The sequence below is a fragment of the Ptiloglossa arizonensis genome, chromosome 12 (genome assembly GCF_051014685.1).
Source record: "Ptiloglossa arizonensis isolate GNS036 chromosome 12, iyPtiAriz1_principal, whole genome shotgun sequence".
NCBI classification, from domain to species: Eukaryota; Metazoa; Arthropoda; class Insecta; order Hymenoptera; family Colletidae; genus Ptiloglossa; species Ptiloglossa arizonensis.
Window position 1 is genome coordinate 11713302 of NC_135059.1, and position 22414 is coordinate 11735715.

Consider the following 22414-nt stretch of genomic DNA (forward strand, 5'->3'; position numbering starts at 1 on the left):
TACTCGAGTAGCAGAACATCATTTACTCCAGTGACGGTCTATTGGACGCTGGTGCAGTTGGATCGAGGGCTAACAGAATCGAGAGAGAATTGTGTATTGAAAATAATGCATTTCGATAAGAACGGCGAATAACCCATGTGATTCTTCTGCCAACAGTGTCGGAGTTCGCGCAGGAATTGGGTGCTGCGATGGAGAACCATTCCGCGAACGTGCGACGTCTCGTGGATGAGTTTCGTGGGAGATCGGGGGATACCAGGATCGACTCTGGTGGCATGAGACGCGTTTGGGAGAATTTACTGCGACAGGTCGAAGCAGACGCGGTAGCTCATCTAGACCTGGCCGCGGTTCTTCAGCAACAGCTGTCCAGGCCGACTTTGGAAGCCAGCTTCCACCGTAAGCTTCAGTCCAGAAAGGTGAGTACCTCTCTACCTATCGTTGTTCGAATCCTCCTCTTCTTAAGGGTGGACACCGTTCTGACGAGTCGAAGAAAATCGAATTCTTTTTTTTTCTTTCTTCTTATTTTCTTCAAGTTCTAAGTGTGCAGAATGTTACATCGAAGAGATACTTCGAGATTGAAACATTTAGCGAGGTTGCAGCGATAAATAAACTTGTTTCACGTTTTCCTCAAAACTGTATTCTTTCACCGACACGAAATCTCCCGAACTACAAATTCGATTTACTTCGAATTTTATAGGGATATTCTGCATAGAATATTCTACAATGCGGAGTACCGTTTCTTTAATATGTTAATTATTTAATTTCTTACAAAGGTTTACAGTCGTTTTGTTTCTTTTAATAAAAATGATTGTTTTTTCTTCGAACTTGGACCGCTTCTAGAACGATAAAAATTTTGGAAAAAACGATCCACCGAAGGTGATTCACGCGCAACAAGCTCTGGACAAACGTCTGAAATTGTACCTTCTTTCAGGTGTTCGCTCATCGCGAGGCTTACGAGCAAGTTGTCGCGAAATCCGAGGAGAAACTACAGCGTGCTCGAGCGGATTACAAGCGCGCGTACGCCGCGTTGCTGACGATCGACGGCGGGGGCGAACAGGAGCTGAAACGCGTCTACTTCGAGGCGCACAACGCTTACGTTCTTCAATTGAGAGCGACCAATGCAATCACGGAACGATACCAGTCACAATGTCTACCCGGTCTGCTCGGTGAAATAGCGGAGGTCTACGAGGAGCTGTGCGGATTGGCTTGCAAATGCGTCGCTGGTATATCGGAAGCTGCCGCGGAGCGGGCTGGCGAGCAAGCGAAGCGTTATCAGGCTGTCGCCAAAGAGGCTCAAATCGTCATGCCGTTGAACGACCTACAAGTACGTGCCAGAGGTGTCACTTTCGGATGAAATCTTACGATTCTTAGAATACTGTGCCTTGGATTGTGTTTCGTATTGTTGCGTAGACAGATAAATAAATCATTCCACTTCGAACGAACGGCACGAAGAAACGAAACGAGAAGGCTTTTATCGCACGGTGGACACAACCCTCGATGGACACTTTCGTGGGATTGTTAGCCCACGGAAGTGTTTCGAGTCGAGGAAGTCTATTTAGGATGCTAGATTTTCGATGCATCGTAAACATTAAATAGTTTTATTTACGTACGCCTTTCGTGGATGTTCGGTGTACAGTCACGAATGAAAACGTGTGAAAGAAATAGTGCAAGATGGAAATAGGATTGTGAAAATTGAGAAAAATTCTTTCCCGTCTTCGGGTGACTAGTTCGCGCGAAACCGGAATTATTTTCATCGTTATACCGGCAATCTCTAATTGAATCTTATATTTTGCATTCTTCCCTTGGGAAAATTTTACTCTTGGGGGCCTTCGACCCTCGTTAAATTCGCCACTGTCACGAGTGGAAATTGAATATCAGACAGTTGATCTTAGAATGCGATAAAAAAAAAACTGCAGAGTTTAGATTAGAGCCTGAAGACAACTCCTCTAACTGGATAACAGACTTCACTTTCGTTTCTAATGGCTCCTGTTACCGTTAACTGCATGGAATACAGAAATAATACCGGTATTTATTTCGGTATTCGTAAGTATATCGATTTTGGTATTATAAAAGTATTGGTATTCGATAGTATATCTGTTTCGATATTATAGAGGTATTGTTATTTCGGTATTCGATGGTGTATCACTTTCGGTATTTGATAGTACATTGGTTCGGGTATTATAGAGATACTAGTATTTCGGTATAGCTCTGTTAATACCGGTATCAAAATCATACCGATATCGAGTCCCTGGTCTGAACAGAAACCGTACCAAGAAGTTCCTTTTGTTTACATGTCTATACTCGAGACGAGTCAGTAAAGAAAAACAAACGTTCGTGTGGAGTTCGTGTAACAGAAGACAGCAAACCATAAGTTTGTTCTTGTTCGGCCCATGTGTCGATGGTATATATTCGTTTGGATCTGCTGACTCGTCTCGTTGGCCCCAGTATAGTCTTTCGAACGAACTGGTGCCCCTACTCTCAATATCTACCTAACCCAAACCACGAGTTTTCTAGATGGTCCTCTTAACGAGCCTATCAACGAATTCTGCAACGAATGGATCCTCTATCCCTTCCACTTCATTGTCTCATCCGTCATCTCCTGGTGCTTCTCTGTTAGCTATCGATTCGCGTCGACAAAGTTCTTTCCTCTCGGCACGGTTTGTCAAAATGGAGATTCTGTGTTCAGGTTCTGGCACGGAGTTTGTCAGCAACCGCGACTCCATCGAAGAAGCCTTCCAAACGCTTGTTCGTTGCACCAGGACCTCCGGAACAGGTACCCATGGAAAGAATCAATCAAATACCCTCCTTGAGGGACGAATTAGCACCGACAACGACCAGCACCTTGCCTCTGATGGAAGATCTTCGACGAGAACACGATGGTCTCTACCAGGAGATAGCTCGCCTCCACGATGCTTTGGATGCTCTGATTCGCATGCAACGCAAGTACGTCACAACGATCATGAATCCCTTATCCTCCGATTGTCGAAATCGAATACCTTTCAACCTATCAAGGACCACGTCTCTGCATTGTACGAACTTTCTTGCCCTTTCCAGCCATGAGCTCGCTCGAACGCATTACGTTAATCATTTCTGTTGCGCTCCTATGTTTATAAACTGCACTCGATAACGTCTCTCAACGATGATTAAAGTTGTCCGGGTTCTATTCGAAAGATTCGATTGCAAAATTTTGTTCAATTTGTTCAATAAAACTAGTTTTATTTTATAACGATCGTAATTTCAACGTGTATATAAATTTGATTTGAAATAAATTAATATCAGTTTCTATGCTCTTTTATATACTTTCTACAATTTTTTATGATTAATTATTTACTCGTGTAATAAGTAATTTCGAACAAATTATAATTTTTAAAATAATGTACGATTTGAGAAATTTACGAAAGGAAGTTAAAAACAGAAATGCACCGAAAACGATATCGGAGAATGCGCCATCGAAACTTGCAGCGTGTTCTGAATACAGGAAAAAAAACAGATACATATTAATAGTTTTGTTTTGATTGTAACGTTGGACTTCGTTTGGAAATGTATTTCATAAATTTATCATACAGTATTAAATCGTAAAGGTAGGGAACCAGTATTTTTTCCACGATGAATTGTGCAATTTCATGAATTAATTGCAGCTATGGAACCTTGAACTTCTAATCGATTTTGCTCCAGGTTCCAGCTATAGTAATCGCCGTGAAAACAAATTAATCTTTTCCGTTCGTACACCAAAGTCACTTCTCCGATACTAATTACAAAATAATTACGTCAAAAGTTCAATATCAATTTTCTGGTAACTCGTTTAATCCATTAAAGATAAACACGTTACAAAGCAGCATGATTTTCTTTGAGCAATTCCGAACCAGCTTCGCTCGACCGTTCGTACTTTAATTCCGAGAGGCTCGAATCATTAAACGGTTTCTCTTTTTCAATTGCAGGAGCGCCGAAAGCAATCTCTATACTAAAGTGGCCGAGCTGCAAGAAGATATCTCTATGAAGCGTTTCGAGCTTGGGGAAGCACAGCTCTACCTGGCAGCTGTGCAAGCACAGGTATTTGCATCGACATTGCTAATTAATAAATATTTCAAAAAGCAAAAAAGTATCAATACTTTTTCAATTAACAATACTTTTTCGCTTTTCGTTACGTATCGATATTGTTATCTGTCGAAATCGATGCGTAATGTTACCTATTCAATTTCAACTTATTCAATATCTTCGAAAGTAAAGTGGAATTTGGCAGTTGCAATTTTTTATAAGAATAACCAGCTGACAATATTACACAGAGAATACAAAATTTTCAACATCGAATTCAATTGATTACAATTACAACATTTATACATGGTACGTTTCGATTAAAAGTAAGTTTCAAAGAAAAGGTTCATTTGTTACGAATTGGCTAAAAATTCTTTACTTTTCTCCCCGAGTGTAACTATCACAATTGGTACTAATAACTGAAGTTTGAATATAATAAGTTTTAACTAAAAATCTATATTCTAACTGATTTTATATAGAGCGATTGTAATAACCATTGTACGATACTTTGCACGGTGTTTCGATGTTTCTCTTAGAACTTTTTCCCACTTTCGAAGTTTTCTCACTTTTAGGAAAAATCGATGATAAAAATAACGGAGATCGATATTCTTCTATACGTTAACCCCGGTCGTGGAGTAATGATCCAATCCGGAAGTCGTCGAACGACTTTTCGTCCCTCTTCCGCTTCTTCCGCATATTCCGCGTGAAACGCTACAACTTTGCCACGCCGGATGAAAAAAGTTTCGACGAGCCTTGTCGCGGTTTTCGAAACGAGGAGGAACACGCGGCAAAAAAGTAGCAAGTTTCTTGAACCTACAATGCCTCGAACTTTCGATGGACTTTTACACGCTAGGGACATTACTCGTTGGCACCACTGACACCGGATAATTTGCGACCATGGCCTCGATAAAAGTTCGTACACAGACACGTATATTTTGTTATTAAAAGAGAAGGCAACGTCTGCCTAGATACCGACTTATAATGACCAATTCCACTAACGTGCGTGGACCGAAACCAAATATGAAACTTGTAAAATAAAATTTCCCGAGAATTGTAAAAATCCGTGTAACTTTTCGAACGAGTATCATAAAGTAACTAACTTCCAAGTAATTTGAAATTAAGCACAAAACATCGGTAAATTTTCTAACGGTTGGTACATCTAACGTATCGATTTTTTTTATCCGCTAATATTTGCTTATTACATCGATACGTGTATAATATTGAGTAAAGTATTTGGGTTACATTTAAAAATTCACATGTACACAATTTTGATTATTTCGTTCGATAAAGTAAAAAGAAAATTCGTATAATCGATCCTCGTAAAGGTACATTTACGATTATGGACGGGTAAAAGGATCAACTATAAGTTTTTATCTTTATTTTACTCGAAATACAATTTTTAATACCGTCGGTCATAAATCTCTAGCAGTTGCCGCTAGATGGCGCTTAACTTAAAATCGTTTCTCGCGTTTACGAGTAAGCAAGTATTACCATACTATATATGGGAATCATTCTTTAACATCTCGAGTTCAGCTCCAGCCCAAAACGAACACCAAAATTTTGAAAATCAATGTGTTCGCAATATTTACTAAAAATGAATTCTTAAATTTATAAACGATAAAACGTTAACTATTTCGTAATACATTTGACTAATCATATTAACATCCGTGATTGGAATATGATTCTCAACATGTGTGTTCGACACATAGAATCGAAGATTTTACACTATTCGTATGTCAAGCACGATCTGTATCACCAAATATTTTATAAATACCGAATCGATTACAGAAATGGTATATTTTGTTACTCCATCTACACAAGATATTTCGGTAATATCAGCATGTAACACTTGAAGCAATTCCCTTGTCAATGAAACATACACCTAAGTAAATAGCTAGCACGAGACATAGTCTGGGGACGAAATCTAGTACCTCCGTCTAGGAACCTATATTGCTTTAGAACACGTCTCACCAAACCCGTTACCCAGACAATTAACGTACACCTAATCGAAATGCAATATCTAGACTTCACTACGTCCCGAATCTGACTTATTCTAGAGTTAAACCTGTCAGCCTAACACTCGTACAATATCGATACTCCCTGAGCACCGATCCTTTCGATAAGACCATTCTAAAGCATTCTAAACTGCCCATGTTTATCCAAATCTAGAACCATCACCTATGTTGAAAATATTGTAGTTTTCGTTATAGTCACTTCTTGGCAAAACCTGAATCGGACTTTGTCCACGATTAATTCTAAGTCTAACGTTCATTCGTACTCCCTAAATACTGGTCTTCTAGGAAGAGATCTTCTCCACTCGAGAGTAGTAAAAACTATCCAAATTCGCAGGAATCCAAACACCTACGTTAAAACCTAAACTACGTGACTCGTTGATCCCTTCTCGACAAAGCTATTACATCCTAACGCATACATAGGTTCGATATCTTCGTATCGTGTACAAAATCAGACCTATGCATCTCGAGAGTTTGTTCGCCCAACTGTCCTACTATACTCTGTAAACACTGCTTCCTGGCTAGAATATGAGAACATTATCATTGCGATCTACAAACTCCGCCTCTACAACCTTTGGCGAAATCGTTGCTCATACGAATTGCTCTAGCGACTGAACACGACCAAACAATCACAGTGACACTAAATTATGTAAACTGTCCAAAACTTAAAAACATTGTCATTGCTATCTACGAACTCTACACCGTTTGGGCAAACTGTTGCTTTAATGACTGAAAACAACCAAGAATCAATCCGTAACCTTAAACTGTCTACACTCTATACAACTCTACACCATTTGGGCAAACGCGTTGTTTTGCTAGCTGAAAACAACCAAGAACCAATCCGTGACACTGAACTACCCAAACTGTCCAGAACCTGAAAATAATGTAATTACGAAGTTGTCTCTGAAAACATTGTCATTCCGACGATTACTCCGCGTGTACACCGTTTGGCGAAACCGTTTCTCGTAGAAAGAGCCGCTCTAGTGGCTGAAAACGAGCAAGAGGCGATCCGTGACACTAATGTCGGCTCGAATCAGGCTCGGTCGTGTCCCGGGCGCGCGGTGGGGCCAATCGAACAACTCTAAAACCGTGAGGCAACAAAAGAAACTGCCGATCGAGTGGAAGAAAGAACTGGTCGCGGCAGCGTTCGTGGCTCTCGACCCTCGAGGGGCCGCGCGGCTCAGCCGATTAAAATTAGCACGAGCCTACCATTGTTCCCTTCCACGTACGTATCACGGACAAGTATGATGCACCTTGTTGGTCGGCGCACCTGCACGTGCGAGCGCAATTTCGAGCAGTCGACGGCCACTTTCGTTTCTTCGTTCCGCGAAGCTGGGCCGAACAGTTACGTTTCACCAACGGGAGGCCAACCTCGTTGATTGGATTCCGATCTCGGTCCAGAGGACCCGTTCGCACGTGGAAGAACCAAACAAGAAGCGAAACGGGAAACGACCAGACGGACGATCGATCGATCATCCATCTCTGTGAGTACGTCCACGACAGCTTCGTTGACTCCGGGGAGTGAATTGATTCGCGGTTCGGTCGCCCGAACGTTTCGGGGCGTTCGCGTTCAACTCGAGGACCGTTTCTACCTGGTCTCTAGGAACCGTGCACCGAGTTATACTCGCAAACGATTTAATACGGTTTGGTAGCGGCTTCGTGGCAGCTACACGGAGTTATAACGCGGTGTAAAGGTTAAGGGGCAATTGACGTTAAGCGTTCAGTAGGAAGGTAACCAAGTGCTAACTCGTGCGTAGCTACTCAACCGTGAGAAAGATTCCAGTGGTGACCGAGTTACTATTCAGCTACTGGTGAATCGTTAGTCTAGTCGATACCGTACTAACAAAGGAGACTCTGTTGTTAACTTACTTAGTTACTCTTTTGATGATAATTCAATCGGGTGGGTTTTATGAAATCTCCTCGGTACGGTTGTTTCGTGTATGTTTGCTAAATTATTCGGACAATTGTCTAGTCCAATTTTCTATTTTCCAGAGTATCGTTTAATTTCTCCTTCAAACGATAGAATTCCAAGATCTTCTCCAAATTCCTCGTTATTTGCTTCACGTGACACAGCTTCGCGATAGTTTTTTTTTCGGGGAGTGCCTCTCGCACGCCAATAAATAAATCTCTTTATTTTCGTTTGCTCGATTTATTTTCGAACACGATATTTCCACGTCAACTTTTTGTCCAAGTACATTCGAAGCTACAGATTTCAGAATTTAGATTCTTACGTCAACTCTACAAAGCGCTTAGATCTGATTTCGGTCTAAGCGCTTAGATCAGATCCAATCGAGTCTAGCTTAAGCTCAGCGATCGTAACGATCGCAAAGCGAAGAACGGAGATAAGAGAAAGAAAGAAATGGATGCAAGGGAAGCGACAAATCTAATCTAAACGAGTCCCGTGGGATAAAGCGTGTCGCGGATAAACAGGATAAATTACAACGCGGAATGGATTCACCGTGTATTTTTCATCCCGCTGAACGCGAGACAGACCGCGTAACATGCCACGTTAAACGTGCACCGCGGAATTCAATAATATTGATTTGCATACGACTTTCAAGTATGTGCATGTGCTTGCGCATCGAATGCACCGGTGGCATCGAGGACGGTTGGCCTCGTTCGAACGTTCCACTCGAGCATTTGCAAAATTCCTGAATACGACGTGTCCTAATCCTTCTAGTGGCACGCCAAGAGCCCAGAATATGTACCTTGCACTGTACTCCCCCACTGACGCCGAATTAGAGATTCGGACATTGATGTATCCGGGGTTTCCTCGCAATCGAGAGTCCAGAAAATTAAGGAGAGCGTAAAAATCTCTCGAGATGTCGCTGCGAACTTTTATCAATTGTCATCGTTGATCCTCGATAATCATCGATAGAGCCTGGGTCTGATTTTTCACCCACCTTCGCAAAAGGTAGACCTCCTCGACTCGAGACGAGCAATTTAACCTGGGAACTATTTATTATATTTCAGAGCCGATAAGATCGATAAAATTGTAAAAGAAAAATAAAGAATAGATCCGGGTCTATGCTGACCCAGGCGTGGTTACCAACGCGAAAAGCATCGGTCGACCGATGGTTAACGAAGACTTGGACTATTGGAAGTTTAATCTGTAAACGAAAACCTTCGAATATTCGTTGACGGAAAGTTTGGTCGGTAAACGAAGCAAAGACAAGCAACGTTGGACAACAATAAAAGATGGTTGGTTATTAAATTATCGAATGTGTCGCGATCTCGTTGAAAGGGCACGTCGCAAGTACCAACGCCAATCGAGTTAAATTGTCAGACGTCTCGTAAGCCAGGGAAAAGTTTGTACATATTTCTCAAAGGACGTTCACCGTCAAGTTGTCGTCGCTGAAATTATCGAATAACCAAGTTGACGAAGTTTGGATAACGTTTTGTGTCATGGAACAAGCATAAACGTGTTCGATCCTGGAGGACTAAAGCCATCCTGCGACCCCTTAGAGCCGAGTAAACATGCAGATTAGAGATTGAAGCGAGCTCGTTTAATCGACGTGCTTTCAGGAATGGGTCGATATTAGGGACAAGTCACTGCTGAAATTTTCAACAAGACACGTCGTAATGGACCTGTCGACAGCCACTTGATACGAGTATCTACGGAACAAGCTGTCCGGGTATCGATAATTGCCTGTTTGGATTCGTCGTGGCAATTTCCTTCGTGTCGTAGGTTGACCTGTTCTTAACTGTGTCGTAGAAATTGTACTTGGGACCTGGGGTACTGACCCTCGAAGATGGAACGAAGAGACATGAAAAAATTCTTGCGGGTGTTAAAAATACTCGAAACTGTCCCAGCCGGTAACATTCTGCTACAATGATCGATCGCAAGTATCTCGAGACACTGAGAACTTCTCGAATAATCTGTACAATTCTAAATCAATCGATAAGTATTTTGATTCGCGGTATACCGATCACCATAGAAGCACCACCAAGATACAGATTGAAGAAATAAAAGATCGTCTTTAGTGTTTCTTCAATACACCCTCGTGGAGTATTGAAAAGAGTTGAATCGAATTCTTGGCTTTTATCGATTCCATCGAAAGATTTTACGCGTCGAAGAAATTTTCAAACTTAACTGGCAACTTCAGTTTTCTGTAGTTTTACTGTAAGAGTAACGCTAAGCTAAATATCGTACATTTTATGCTTGGCATTTCCCACGTAACTCCCTCTCGACGAGAAAAATTCCATGCTGTCACGTACACTTGTGTCCGTATTTATGCCGACTCTAACGAATTTTAAAAGTTTGTACAGTTCGTCCCGATCTTTCATTTTTGCGTGTAATTTTACGTTTACACGAACGTAGCTCTGTTCAACCTTGTTTCCATTTTTATATTTCAATAATACTTAATTAAAAATTGAGCCGATCTAACTAATTCTACTGAACTGTTTGTAAATCCTTGTTATCTCTCAGCTTTACGTTATCCTATCAAAACAAGCAGTTACATATTACTAGAATATATAAATGACTATAACTTAAGAACAAGGTCAAATAAGAGGCATGTTTATATGAACTTCTTCCATTGTTTTTGTGCCCCCAATCCACCGTTAAAATGGGTCGCACATGTTGACGATACACCCTGTTTATTTGTAAACATAAATTAATTCGTAGGTTATGCGCGGTGCGTGGAATATTTTTATTAATTAGAACGTTGTATCAATTTGATCGGTATATACGAAATAGGAAATTGAAGGTTTGATCAAATTTGATTCGACATGTCTCGAGTTAACAGAAAACAAACAAGAAACTAAGGCAAACGATAATTTTTATAATGACCAATTCGGTCTAAGTACACTGTAAATTTCGAGTTGATATTGCCCAAAAAGTTTACAATTATAATCAAAGTTACAATTTTATTTATATAGATAAATTTTTATATATATAGGTATGTTGATGGCAATGTGTTTTTGAGGAGAGTCGAGGTCGAATGTAGGACGATAGCCTGCCATCGATAAATTTATGATAGGGTTCTAGGTTATATTTGGTCTTGAAGGAGGGTGAGTGAGACCAAACAGTCTTAACATCAGAGACGGTTGATGACCACGATGGGTCTTTTAGCTATCGAGTGTCGTGGAACCGATTGTATGCCCAAGGAAAGTATGTTTAGAGTATGGCAAGTGACACAATGTCATATTTCTTGAGAATTTGTTCCTGAAGGATCCGACCATAAAGTAGGGAAGATGATATTGCCTCCTGGTAAGAGGACAGTGATGAACTATAGCTCACTTATCCCAGAACAGTGACGAACCATACTGCATTTATCCTACAATGTAATATGGCGTGGTTCTTTCTGAGAAAAAATAAATAAATAAACAATGTGAAACACCTGTGGATACCATCGAATACTTGTACATATAAATCTGAGATCTCTAGAAGGCTCTAAAAAGTTTTTAATAGGTTTAGAGTACTAGGATACTTGTAAATATTTGTATACATCATCGAGCTATTTATAAATGAATTCAAATATTTAAATATATATATAGTACACTTTCAAGATAGATACAATGTCCGGTTAAATAATATGTACAGTGAGTACGTTTACATGACTATACTTATTAGTATAGATAATAATTTAGTCGTGTAAATATTATCTGTACTGATAAATATAGATAACAAATTTACTCGTGTAAACATTATTTATACCAATAAGTATTTATAATAATTTAGTTATGTAATATTAGTATGTACAACAATTTATATACTTATCGGTATAATATTCACACGACTAAATTATTATCTCTATTAAATTATTAGTATGTAGAACAATTTATATACTTATCGGTATAATATTTACACGACTAAATTATTATCTCAATTAATGTTACATAACTGAATCATTATCTGTAGCAATGTTACACACCTAAATTAATACCCACGCTAATTCGTACTCGATTCGCATTACTATCACGCTGTATCGTGGCAAGGTAAATACGTAGGCGAGTATAGCTCGGATCTCGGAGCCGAGTTATCCTATAACACGCCGCGATTGCCGCAGCCGTGGTTTTCTCGCGAACGCGGCGAAGAACCGAGAGATCTGCATTTCATTTGCATCGAGTCCCCCACCGAAAACGTTCGAGACCGCTCCAAGTACCGTAGCGCGAAAAATCAAAAGAGAATAGCCGAGCGCGCCGTAAACACGGCGCCAGAAACGGTTGGGTATCCACCGACGACGAATAAATACGGCGCGCAATCGCGCGACATGCGCCCTCACAACTGGGTCACCGTCCAACACGAGCGTCTGAAAATCCATTCCTGGCCTCGAGTCGAGTCCGCTTTCCTAGGTCAGGGTAGCAGGAGCAGCCGCTGAGGTCCTCGCAGACATGGGTTGGACATCGTTGCGCACACGAGTAGTTAGTATCCCCCTTGAACACCTGGAAGACCCGGTTCTCACCTCGGTTGTCCCTGTCGAGGATCGGTGATCGTCCTCTCTGTTTGGCCAGGAGCTGGACCGCCGTTTACCGACTCACGGTCAACAATTGTGGTTACCGGATATATCTGGCGTCGTTCCTTCGGGTGGACGCAGTGTTTGTTGCTATGCAGCTATCTGTGGTGATCCCGGGTGGTCCTGCATCCAGGATATCGTCGGTAGGAGCTGTGCCCAGAGGTGGGGATCGTGCTGGTGTCGATATTTTCTTTCGGGGGATCTCACGCGTGGTATCGACCAAACGATGACAGTACGTTGGATAGTTCGAGCGGAAAGTGATCATCTTTTCGTCGGTTCGATTGTTGCGTCGTTATTAGGAGGTTAGTCACGTGACTCGGGTTTGGCTGCTGCCGCAGTGCGTTGTTTGTGGTTCGTTGACACGTGGGAGACATGTTTCGGGCGCACGTGTCCAACTGGAAACCGTTGTTTCGCGAATTCCTCGAGAATGCTCACCTACCGCCAATAATGGACTCTTCTCGGATCCGTTTCTGCACTTGGTGCATTGGTTGCATAGCGTAGCGTGGATCGACCGGGACGGAATTCCTCACGGAGATGTTTTCCCTCGAATTTGATCGTGTTTTTTTTTCTTTTTTTTCTACACTCTTACGTTTTTACGCGGAACGATCAATTGAGAACGCGGTGTCCCTTACAGCGATTCGATTCTTCTTTTCAGATCATTTTTCGTAACGATTCTATTCTGGTTTGAATGCTTGTTACTCGAGCGTTCTTTGGGTCCAATGGTTTTTGTTTATTTCATTCGCAAACTATCCAATTCTTCCGTAAAGATTTGTTCGTGTTTTAGGTAATTGTAAACAAAATTTCATGTAAATGCTTTTAGTCTACGTATCGTGTTTCAATAATTCTTCGCAATTAACGACACTGATCGGACCCATTCTAATTATTCGAAACCAGTGGTTCAAGTTTTTGTTTAATTGACACGAGTATAACTCCCGTACGAACTAGGATAATTGAAACGGGGAAATGTTTAATAAACCGACGACTGCAGAAAGTGTGGAATTCTCTTCTCAGCGATAATTAAAAAAATGAAAAAGATGTGTAACAAGTATCCGTATAATTCTAATTCAACCGATAGAGACACGTTTATATTGTATCCGTGCAAGAATGCTAGTAAATCGATCCAATAGCCCCTAAGATGCCACTTTCGCCAATTCGAGAAACACAGTTTTCATTTTTCGTTTGCAATTTCTCGTGCAGTCGAGGTGCACAACAACCTACATACGGAACCTATCCTTAACCTGCTATGCTCAATTGGTGTGCACTTGTTTGTTCAACACGTACGCCTTCAAATTCATACAAATTTCACAGTTACTAAATATTCGAACCTCCGTAACTGGCAATTTTATCAATTTTATCTCAATACTTTGGGTATTCCTTTTTCAAATCGTATTCTTTGAAAAATATAACGATTCAAAAGACCAAAATACCACTTACAGAAATACAGTTTCCGTAAACATGTGAATGTTGTGGTCGGGAAGTTTCGAACGTTTCGAAAGTTTTTAACGTCCTGAAAATTATGAAACTGTTCGAGTTCTTGAAAATTTCGAAAGTCGTTGAAGTCTGGAAAGTTTATAAATTCTCGAAGGTTTTGGAAACCTTAGAGCCTCGAAATTTTTGAACCGTTACCGGTCTGCGAAGCACCGAGTACCCTAAACCATTTTGAAATCATGGTTCTTGAAATATCGCACGGTTAAAGCACTTTCACCCTTCATTCACCCACCCTCCTCCCACCCTCCTCTCCCACTCTACTTCCCGCTACACTTCCTTCGGATCAATGAGTTTATTATGATAAACGGAATGCTACAATTCTCTGTAGTAGCAATTTTTTCTTATCCGAGAATTAGGATTCATTAATTACAAAGATTCGTTCGTTGTTTTTAACTTCGCTGTTAACGTTAATATTCAACGTTTATTCGTACTCGTCGAGAAATTAAATTGACCTCGTGCAATTGATTTTGTTCACTCGTTTCTTCGCTGGATAACTGCATTCGGTGTTACACAATCTGGTAATATTGAATACAGTTTGCATGGTCGATGCACCTTTGCTCGCTTTATGAATGAAGTCCCTACAGTACATCCAATCCTCGATACAATAGCATGATGCACAGTGGTCTGTACGGAATCAATAACAACCTTGATTCTAACAATACTATTCATTACAGCTTCAATCGGATAAATAACAAAAACACACGGGGATGAAAATATTTGAGAAGTATTGTAGTTCGAGTCATCCAGGATTTAACAATTACTAGAATCTCGAATATTATTTCTATCAATTTGTTGACAGAAAGTATCTCAATGGTTTCTCGATTAAGCAAAATCGTTGATAATTAAACAGAAAAGTAAACGAAATTTCTACTTCGACGATGATGCTTAGGTTAAACGATGGTTTGGTTTACAGTGGTGTTTCGTTGTAAACATATTTCGATATTTCCATCATTTTTTAGTCCTCTTTGTACACGATATACCAATGTATTATTTAATCTATCTGAAGAAACTCACGATGGAAGAAACTATTCTTTTTCATGATATTTTCAAGATTTCTGTCACTTCGAAATCTCCAAAACTGTCAAAGTTTCTTGGAAATATCGTTACGTTCTTGAAGATTTCGAAGTCTCGAAATTCTTGCACAACATTCAACGCAATTCCAAATCGTCTGTGATCGAATTATTTAAAACCTGGAAAAACATCGGTATATGCAGGTGAATGCACGAATGTGTATCACGACGAGCCATCGGATGGTCACCGTTGAATCCAATTAATAGCGGTCCCTTCGTCGCATTAAAACGGTGATGGCTTCCTTTTTCATTGGATATCTATTTACCGGTTGATCGTACACGACCCGTCAAACAAGTCAACCGGAAACATGATTGGTTTCCATTGCGTTGATCGATCGGAACCGAGGACGTTTCTGTATTGAAATTTAAACACGCAACACGCTCTAAACTAGAAACGTTCTTCGAACAGATCTCAAAGATTTTACAAAGCGATCTCGTTTCGACCATCTCGTTTAATTTTTCAACCTTTACACCCAATACGAATAATTCCAAATTAAATATCCTTCGAATTGAAAAATTTGTCAAAGTGAAACGATAGATATAAAAACTAAGAAACCGGAGTACGCGATAATTTGTATTTCACCAATAATACCCAAATTGATAAATTTCAATAACAGTGATCCAAAAGTAGGGCACTCCAATTCTGTTTCAAAATATTATTCATGAGAGGTCACTTTCAAATTGTCCGGTATTAACAACGTCGCTTTAATCTCTGCCCAATTTGAATTTTTGTACGCAATACAGGAGAATTCGATTTTAGTTTAATCTTCCACGGCGAAACTATAAGAATAACTAACAAAAAGCTGGAAGTTTCGAGGAGCAACTGAATTAGACAATTTCGGTAACAGTAAGAACGATAATGTAAAAGTAAGACACTTTCGTTTCGTTACAGAATATTTTTCACGGTACATCGTTTCGAAGTTTTCCACCGTTGTTGGAAAATTATTGCATCTACATAAAAATAATTATTATCTACTCTGCTGTAACGGACAGTTCACCCTAGACTCGCTTCGGTTTTCAGAAAGAACTGTTTGGTGGTGGAGAAGCCGGTCAACCGGATGGGGTGAGCAGCCGGAAGATGTCGAATGGCTCGACCGGAAGTACCAAGCACAAATGGTTGAAAGCGTTCAAGAGTTTAAAGACGAGTTCGCCGACGACTCCACCGTCGGCCGACAAGTCAGTGTATTCCCTAGAATTTTTTAGAGTGGAAGTTTATTTTTTAAAGCGAACACTGCTTTTGAAGAATACTTTTAAGGCTTCCTGTTTTTTATCGTTATTAATAATACGGTGTTTAATCGACAATGGTATTCGAGTGTATTAACGAGAAGTTATTTATAAATAATTGTTGTTTTGTGAATGCTCGACTAACACAGAGGAAAGCAGGCGATGTACCATGCTGTGTCAACGGTCGTCGCCATGTCCAGGTAATGTTTTTTTAGTTTCTCCTGTAATTGATTCGTTAACATAGAAATTTTAACATGTTTTTTTTTTTTGCGAGACCAACACCTTTCCAAAGTACCAAGATTACTCGAGACAACTCCCGAAAGCATTGCAAAGTACATTCCTATAGTCATTTTAAAGTAGTATTTGGTCGATAGCACGTCGATTGCATTTGGTCGATAACACGGTCGATTGCAACGTTTCTTTAACACCAGAACCACCAACGGTTTATTATAATAATTTAGAAGTATCATTAGTCTGATTTGTCTATAATTGTTCGCGAATATTGTAGGCAAAGTTATCGTTAATAATTAAGTAATTTGAAAAATAAATTAACACCAGAGAATCTTATTCGCGCAAAACGGTACGTAGTAACCCGTTTACAAAGATTCCATATGAAAGTACGTCGAAAGCTACAATCAGAGTGATTATCTTTCAGAAAAAGCCTCGAATCCGAGGGTGGTCACACTTGGCGCGAGTACACCTATCGGAAAATCACCCCTTGCGATGCCTGCGGTCAGGTGTTACGGGGTCACAGTCGTCAGGGTGTCAGGTGTCGTGGCTGCAAGGCGAATGCACACACCGACTGCATCCACCTGGTGCAGCCAGCGATGTGCCCGAGCTTGGCGCCAAAAAAGAGCGGCGGGATTCCCCTTCTTCGTCGACAGAAGACCCAAGCTCCGGTCGACGATACACCAGCCGCAGAGCACAGTAAGTACGAACCAGTTTGGGACAAGGTTTAACGAAAAGGGTTTTCTGGTTTTCTTGCCTCGCCGTCGCGCGAGATATTCTTCTTTTTCTCTCTCACTCTCGTTGTCGAGGACGATCGATGCTCTCGCGAGCGAAACCGGCAGTCCAGTATCGATAATGGACGAACAATTGGAAAACACGTGTCAATGTGTATGTATGCAAAATGTTTTAGTAATACGTGTCCGTACCTCTGCGAAATAAATTTACCTGGTAAATAAAAATTGGCACGTACCGTGTGCTCTGTACAAGGTGTTCCAAAAATACAAGTCCGTACTTTAAGGGATATATGCGCGAAGTAAAAAATGTCATACACCTGGTACGTTCGATCAGGTGCAGGATTCTAAGGTTTGCGGTAACATACTTCGAGACACGGACAATTTAAACATTTTCTTTGATCGTTCGTAACTAAGATACATATGACACGCATACGACATTTTTTACTTATCTCGATGTGTGGATTTATCCTCTGAAGTATAGACATATATTTCTGAAATACCCTGTCATTTTTACTCGAGTCTAATTGAGAAACTGCAGCTGTTGCGAGAAACAGCTATAAGAAATTGGAACGTTGAGGATCGTCGATCGATAGCGTAGGAGAAGATCGATCCAAGTTAAACGGTACCAACCCGATCGTGTCACGTGAAATTGAAAAACGAGATTGAAAAATGGTTAATTTGCCAAACGGGATGGAATTGTCACGGTCGGTCGATCGTGAGAATCGACTCGAGCCGGGATCCTTTTTAACTGTTGAAAAGTCCTCGAGAAGCTCAGTTTCGTCGCAGAGAGAGCATCGATCGATCCATCAGCCATACAAACGGAAACAAGCGTCTCTGGAGGATCAAGTTTGCACGAAGTTCTACTCCTGATCTCTTTCACATCGACGCACGGTCGGCTTCCCCAATCACGTCATCGATAGTCTCTCGATAAGGCACGAGAAAAACCGACCAGAGATCACAATACATCACAGACCATCGCAATTAACGAAACAATCCACGAGAAAGTAATCGGATCGTTCACCCGATCGGACCTTCGGCTCTCTTCTCGCGTTCCTCGGTCGCCTGGCATGAAAACAAAAAGGGCAAAGGCTGCAGAAAAGGGACAAGCCTTTCCCCGTGATGCATTCGTGTATTTTCCATAGCACGGTGTCGCGATTGTCTTTCGTACGAAGCCACCGAAGCTGAAAGTTCGGTCGTGAGGAGTCTATCGAGTTTGATCCAACCTGTCGACGCAAACGTAAATCAAAAGAAGAAGAAAAATTGAACAGAAAACAATTATTTCCAGGAAATATAGATTCTCGGTAGAACCGCTTTAAATAATTCACTTAAACGATAAGGAAATCGTTTATTTTCATTGCTAGTAGACATAGAGAACGTAGTCTTAAAAACGTGTCTATTCGATGGTCGAACGCGCTAAAACGAAACGTTTGAACGTTTATCCGCGCTGAGTTTGTTATGTTGAATCGAAATTAGAATCTTCGGGTAAGAAGACACCTTCCGTGGGAGCAAACAGACGGTGGTTGATTCGTTTTATCAAATACAGAATCTGTTGAAAATCTCGAATAAGTTTGAACACGTGTGATCAATCCAAAGGATTGTTATTCCCGATGAAAGCTATTCAAAAATATCTCAAATTCGACCCTGACCTCCGAATTAAACAGTAGCCTATTATATGCTCGTAATTCTTTCGACGTGATTTACTTGAATTGACGTCAGAGTGGACTCATCTCCTGAACGATCGATAGCAATTTTGTTCCGTATACCAGTCACTGCTAGGTGCTGGAATTTGAACAAGTTTTCGTGTTCCTTCCTTTCGCGCTTAAGTGAAAGACTTTCTTTTCGATGATACAATGTCCTTCTTTATTTTCGTACGTCGAACAAACCGAATTGTTCTTAACTTCGGTGGCTTTGAACCAACAACATCGACACCGTCAATTCGCAACAATGAAGTTCGACTCCAAACGAAGAGTATCGGTCCTTCGAACAACAAGTGTCTTCAGATTAACGATCTTTAGCTGTTTTTTTTTTTTTAGATTAGTTTCAAGATACGAAGCCATCGGTTCTCGCGATTAAGCAGTTTATACAAGGTTTAAACTAAACGTGTCCTCGACCCAAACAACTCACTGTACAAAGTAGCTTAAACAAATGATTTGTGTACAAAATATGTCACTTCCTTCGCTTTTACCTAAACCGAAAGTAAGGCGAACCGGGTTGACAGATCGGTGTCATTCGTACGCGCGATGACTTCTTCGTTTACGTTGAATCAATATTACTCGAATATTTTTTTCTTTACTCAGTGCACCAACAGGCCCTTCCGTTTCGTTAACGCTGCACGTTCGTTCGAACAAAAGAAACGCAAACACAAATAGCGATATAAGACGGTTACTGTTCGAAGGACCGGTGCTTCGAGTGGGGAGTTTAAAGAGGAACTGAACAAATCAAACGAAACAAAAACAAAAAAAAAACAGTAAAAAACGACAGGAAAGCACATCCTGTGATGTCTCTCGTGTGCTTTTGCATTGCTGTCTCTCTATAACGTGTGGGCAGACGTGGACGCCATATACCAGGTGCTGAAGCAGGCAGGCGAGATCCGTGGAAATTCGACAAACTCACCACCTACGCCTCCCACAGCAGATCATCCTCCCTCCGGTGCAGCACCTTCGTCAGCGAGGGCCTCCTCCCACCCCTGTTCCTCGTCCACCTCTGGTAAGGCACAGCACCGAATCCTCTCGACCTTGAAGCAGAATTCACTCCCCAATTTTAGGAGAAATACGAGTCCATGTTACTGGATATTATCATTGGAGATCTGTTCAGGAGCATCCCACTGTGCAAAGGAATTGTCTGACAAATGGATCAGGTTGAAGTTGCGGTGACTGCGTAAACTTGTGATTTGCATAGATTCTCATACTCAGTCGAAACTTGTAGACAGCTGTTTGGAGCAAAGTTTTGATTGTTTTTTGAAGTTTTTAAGGAAAATAGGTGGTTCAAAGTGCAGTTTGAGACCTACGTCCGCAACGAGAAGACAGACGAGTGTTTACATCCCCACTCTGATCTACCAATTCCCCTGACATCGTACATATTGACATTATTGACCCTAGATCGATGAAGAAGGTCGACAGGGACCAATAACGAAAATATACGATGGTAGGGGAACTGATAGACTAGAGTGGGGATGTAAACACTCGTCTGCCTTCTTGTCGTGAGCAAACAGTACATAGACCTGATTGTAACGCAAAGGTAATTCTTGTGAGCTATAGAAACGAAATAATTAATAGTTACAAGCTAGGTCAATTGTTCGGTAAAAAAGTAATTTGACATTTAGACATTGCTACCAGTTTTATACAATAAATATTTCGTTATACACAATAACTTTCATCGATATTTATAATTAATATATTAGAATATGTATTTTATGCTAATCGAATAAAAAGAAGTTTAGGTAAAAACAAGTTTAACTTATAAGTTTGTTTTACACAGTTTGAGAATCTATGAATTATTATACGAGTGAGTTATAGATAACTATTCGATAATTTAAGAAATTATTCTTTAAAAATAGAAACCATTTAATCTATTTCTTCCGTAGATAAAATGAAAAATGTGAAAACATTCTTTTGCACAGTATTGCAATATTAACAGCCTTTCGTTTTAGTTCACTCTTCTTCTTTCGTCATCTATTAACTAGCAATATGTTTTTAATGAACATGGTCTTTTGTAAAGGGTCAGGTGATTCAAATTATTATATATTTTTATTTTATGCGTACGTCTTTTTTCTTTCGTTTCTAAATATTTAAAAAAACGGTAGTTTCCTTAGTATTGAAACAATTCGGTCAGCATTGAATTTATTCGATTAAAGTACAAGAAGTAATTGGAAATTTAAACATTCAGAAAATCGAACAGATTCCCCGTTTTTTATAATGTCTAACAAAGTTATTTTCACGGAAACTTCATAATCGTCGTACTATCAATATGAAAACCAGTGTTTACAATACTGTTATCCTTATTTCATGTGCAATCGTTTATTGCAATGAGTACAGTTATTACAATAATAAATTACATAAAGAGCTCTAAGAGGCGCATGAAATTGCAAGATGCATACAAGAAGAGGCTCCATGCATTTATAATATAATAGTCCACTGTTCTCTGCTTCAAGATCCCACGTAACCCTCTTTCTTTTATTTTCTTTTTTTTTTAATCAAAAGAAGAATGCTCGTCTTCTTCAGGGACATGACTCGTAAATTCACTTTTTTTTTTTTAATTGTCTATCTGATCTTCTCTCTGTCTCTACTTCTTCTCCTACTTCATCTTCATTCTTCCCCTTTACCCGCGCCATCGTTAATTTTGTATTCTCCCTCAATACTCGGAGAATCGAAGTAACAGAATTTATGGATCGCCGATTTGCGATCTAGCAGCATCGCCATTCGCTGTATCAGATCATTGCGTTGCACTTTCATCAAAATCTTCGATCATGCGTACGAGATTTGTAAGTAAAACGTTACACTTTGACGAAGGTGTTGAATCCCTTCAGGGGTGCCTTTGGAATTGTTATTTTGCATATTGATTGCACTATTTATCAAATTAATATCTTTTAAAACGTATCCTTCAATAATTAACGAATCGGGTTATTAACAGGAAGTATACGAAAATATTTATTATATACTCGTATTACAGTTTCTTCGAAGCGACTATACGATATTAATAAAAACGTTTTCTGGATGATACAATAATTACGATATGAATATTATTTTCTAAATTTTCTTGTCAGAAATCGGCTCGATAGATTGTCAGATAATATTTCGACAAAGGAAAATGCCAAGAGTTGTCGAGCTAGTTCCCGAAGGATCTTTGCGAAAGCTCTTTCAAGATGTGTCTAAGAGCCTTTTCGAGGGCGTCGAGCCCTCAAAGACGCGCGATTAATGATCGACAATTCTGAATTTACCATTATGGACTTTCCTCGACGAAGAGAGAAATTTTTTTTTCCGCTTTCTCGCGAGCCTCGTCTCACGCGAGCTTTCCGATTCCTTGCCTGTTGACCAATGTTGATTTGAATAACAAGTAGAACGCGGAAAGTGAATCTTTCCGGTAGATCATCGAGCAAATACTTATTCAATCAGCTACTAGAAACAATTATACGAAACATGATTCGGGGCATAAAACAATGACCAGTTGATTCG

At 40.2% G+C, this 22414-nt stretch overlaps 1 protein-coding gene across 2 annotated transcripts in view; it reads left to right on the forward strand.

The window, feature by feature from the left end:
* Nucleotides 1-22414, forward strand: part of Stacl (SH3 and cysteine-rich domain-containing protein) — a 100287-nt gene that overhangs the window by 69918 nt on the left and 7955 nt on the right. The window contains exons 3-9 of one of the 2 annotated variants that reach the window (XM_076324272.1): nt 157-413; nt 929-1321; nt 2684-2940; nt 3936-4047; nt 16079-16233; nt 16937-17208; nt 19791-19949. In XM_076324272.1, coding sequence (XP_076180387.1) covers nt 157-413; nt 929-1321; nt 2684-2940; nt 3936-4047; nt 16079-16233; nt 16937-17208; nt 19791-19949 — 1605 coding nt within the window. The remainder of the gene's footprint in view (nt 1-156; nt 414-928; nt 1322-2683; nt 2941-3935; nt 4048-16078; nt 16234-16936; nt 17209-19790; nt 19950-22414) is intronic. The other variant, XM_076324273.1, reaches the window with a different exon arrangement.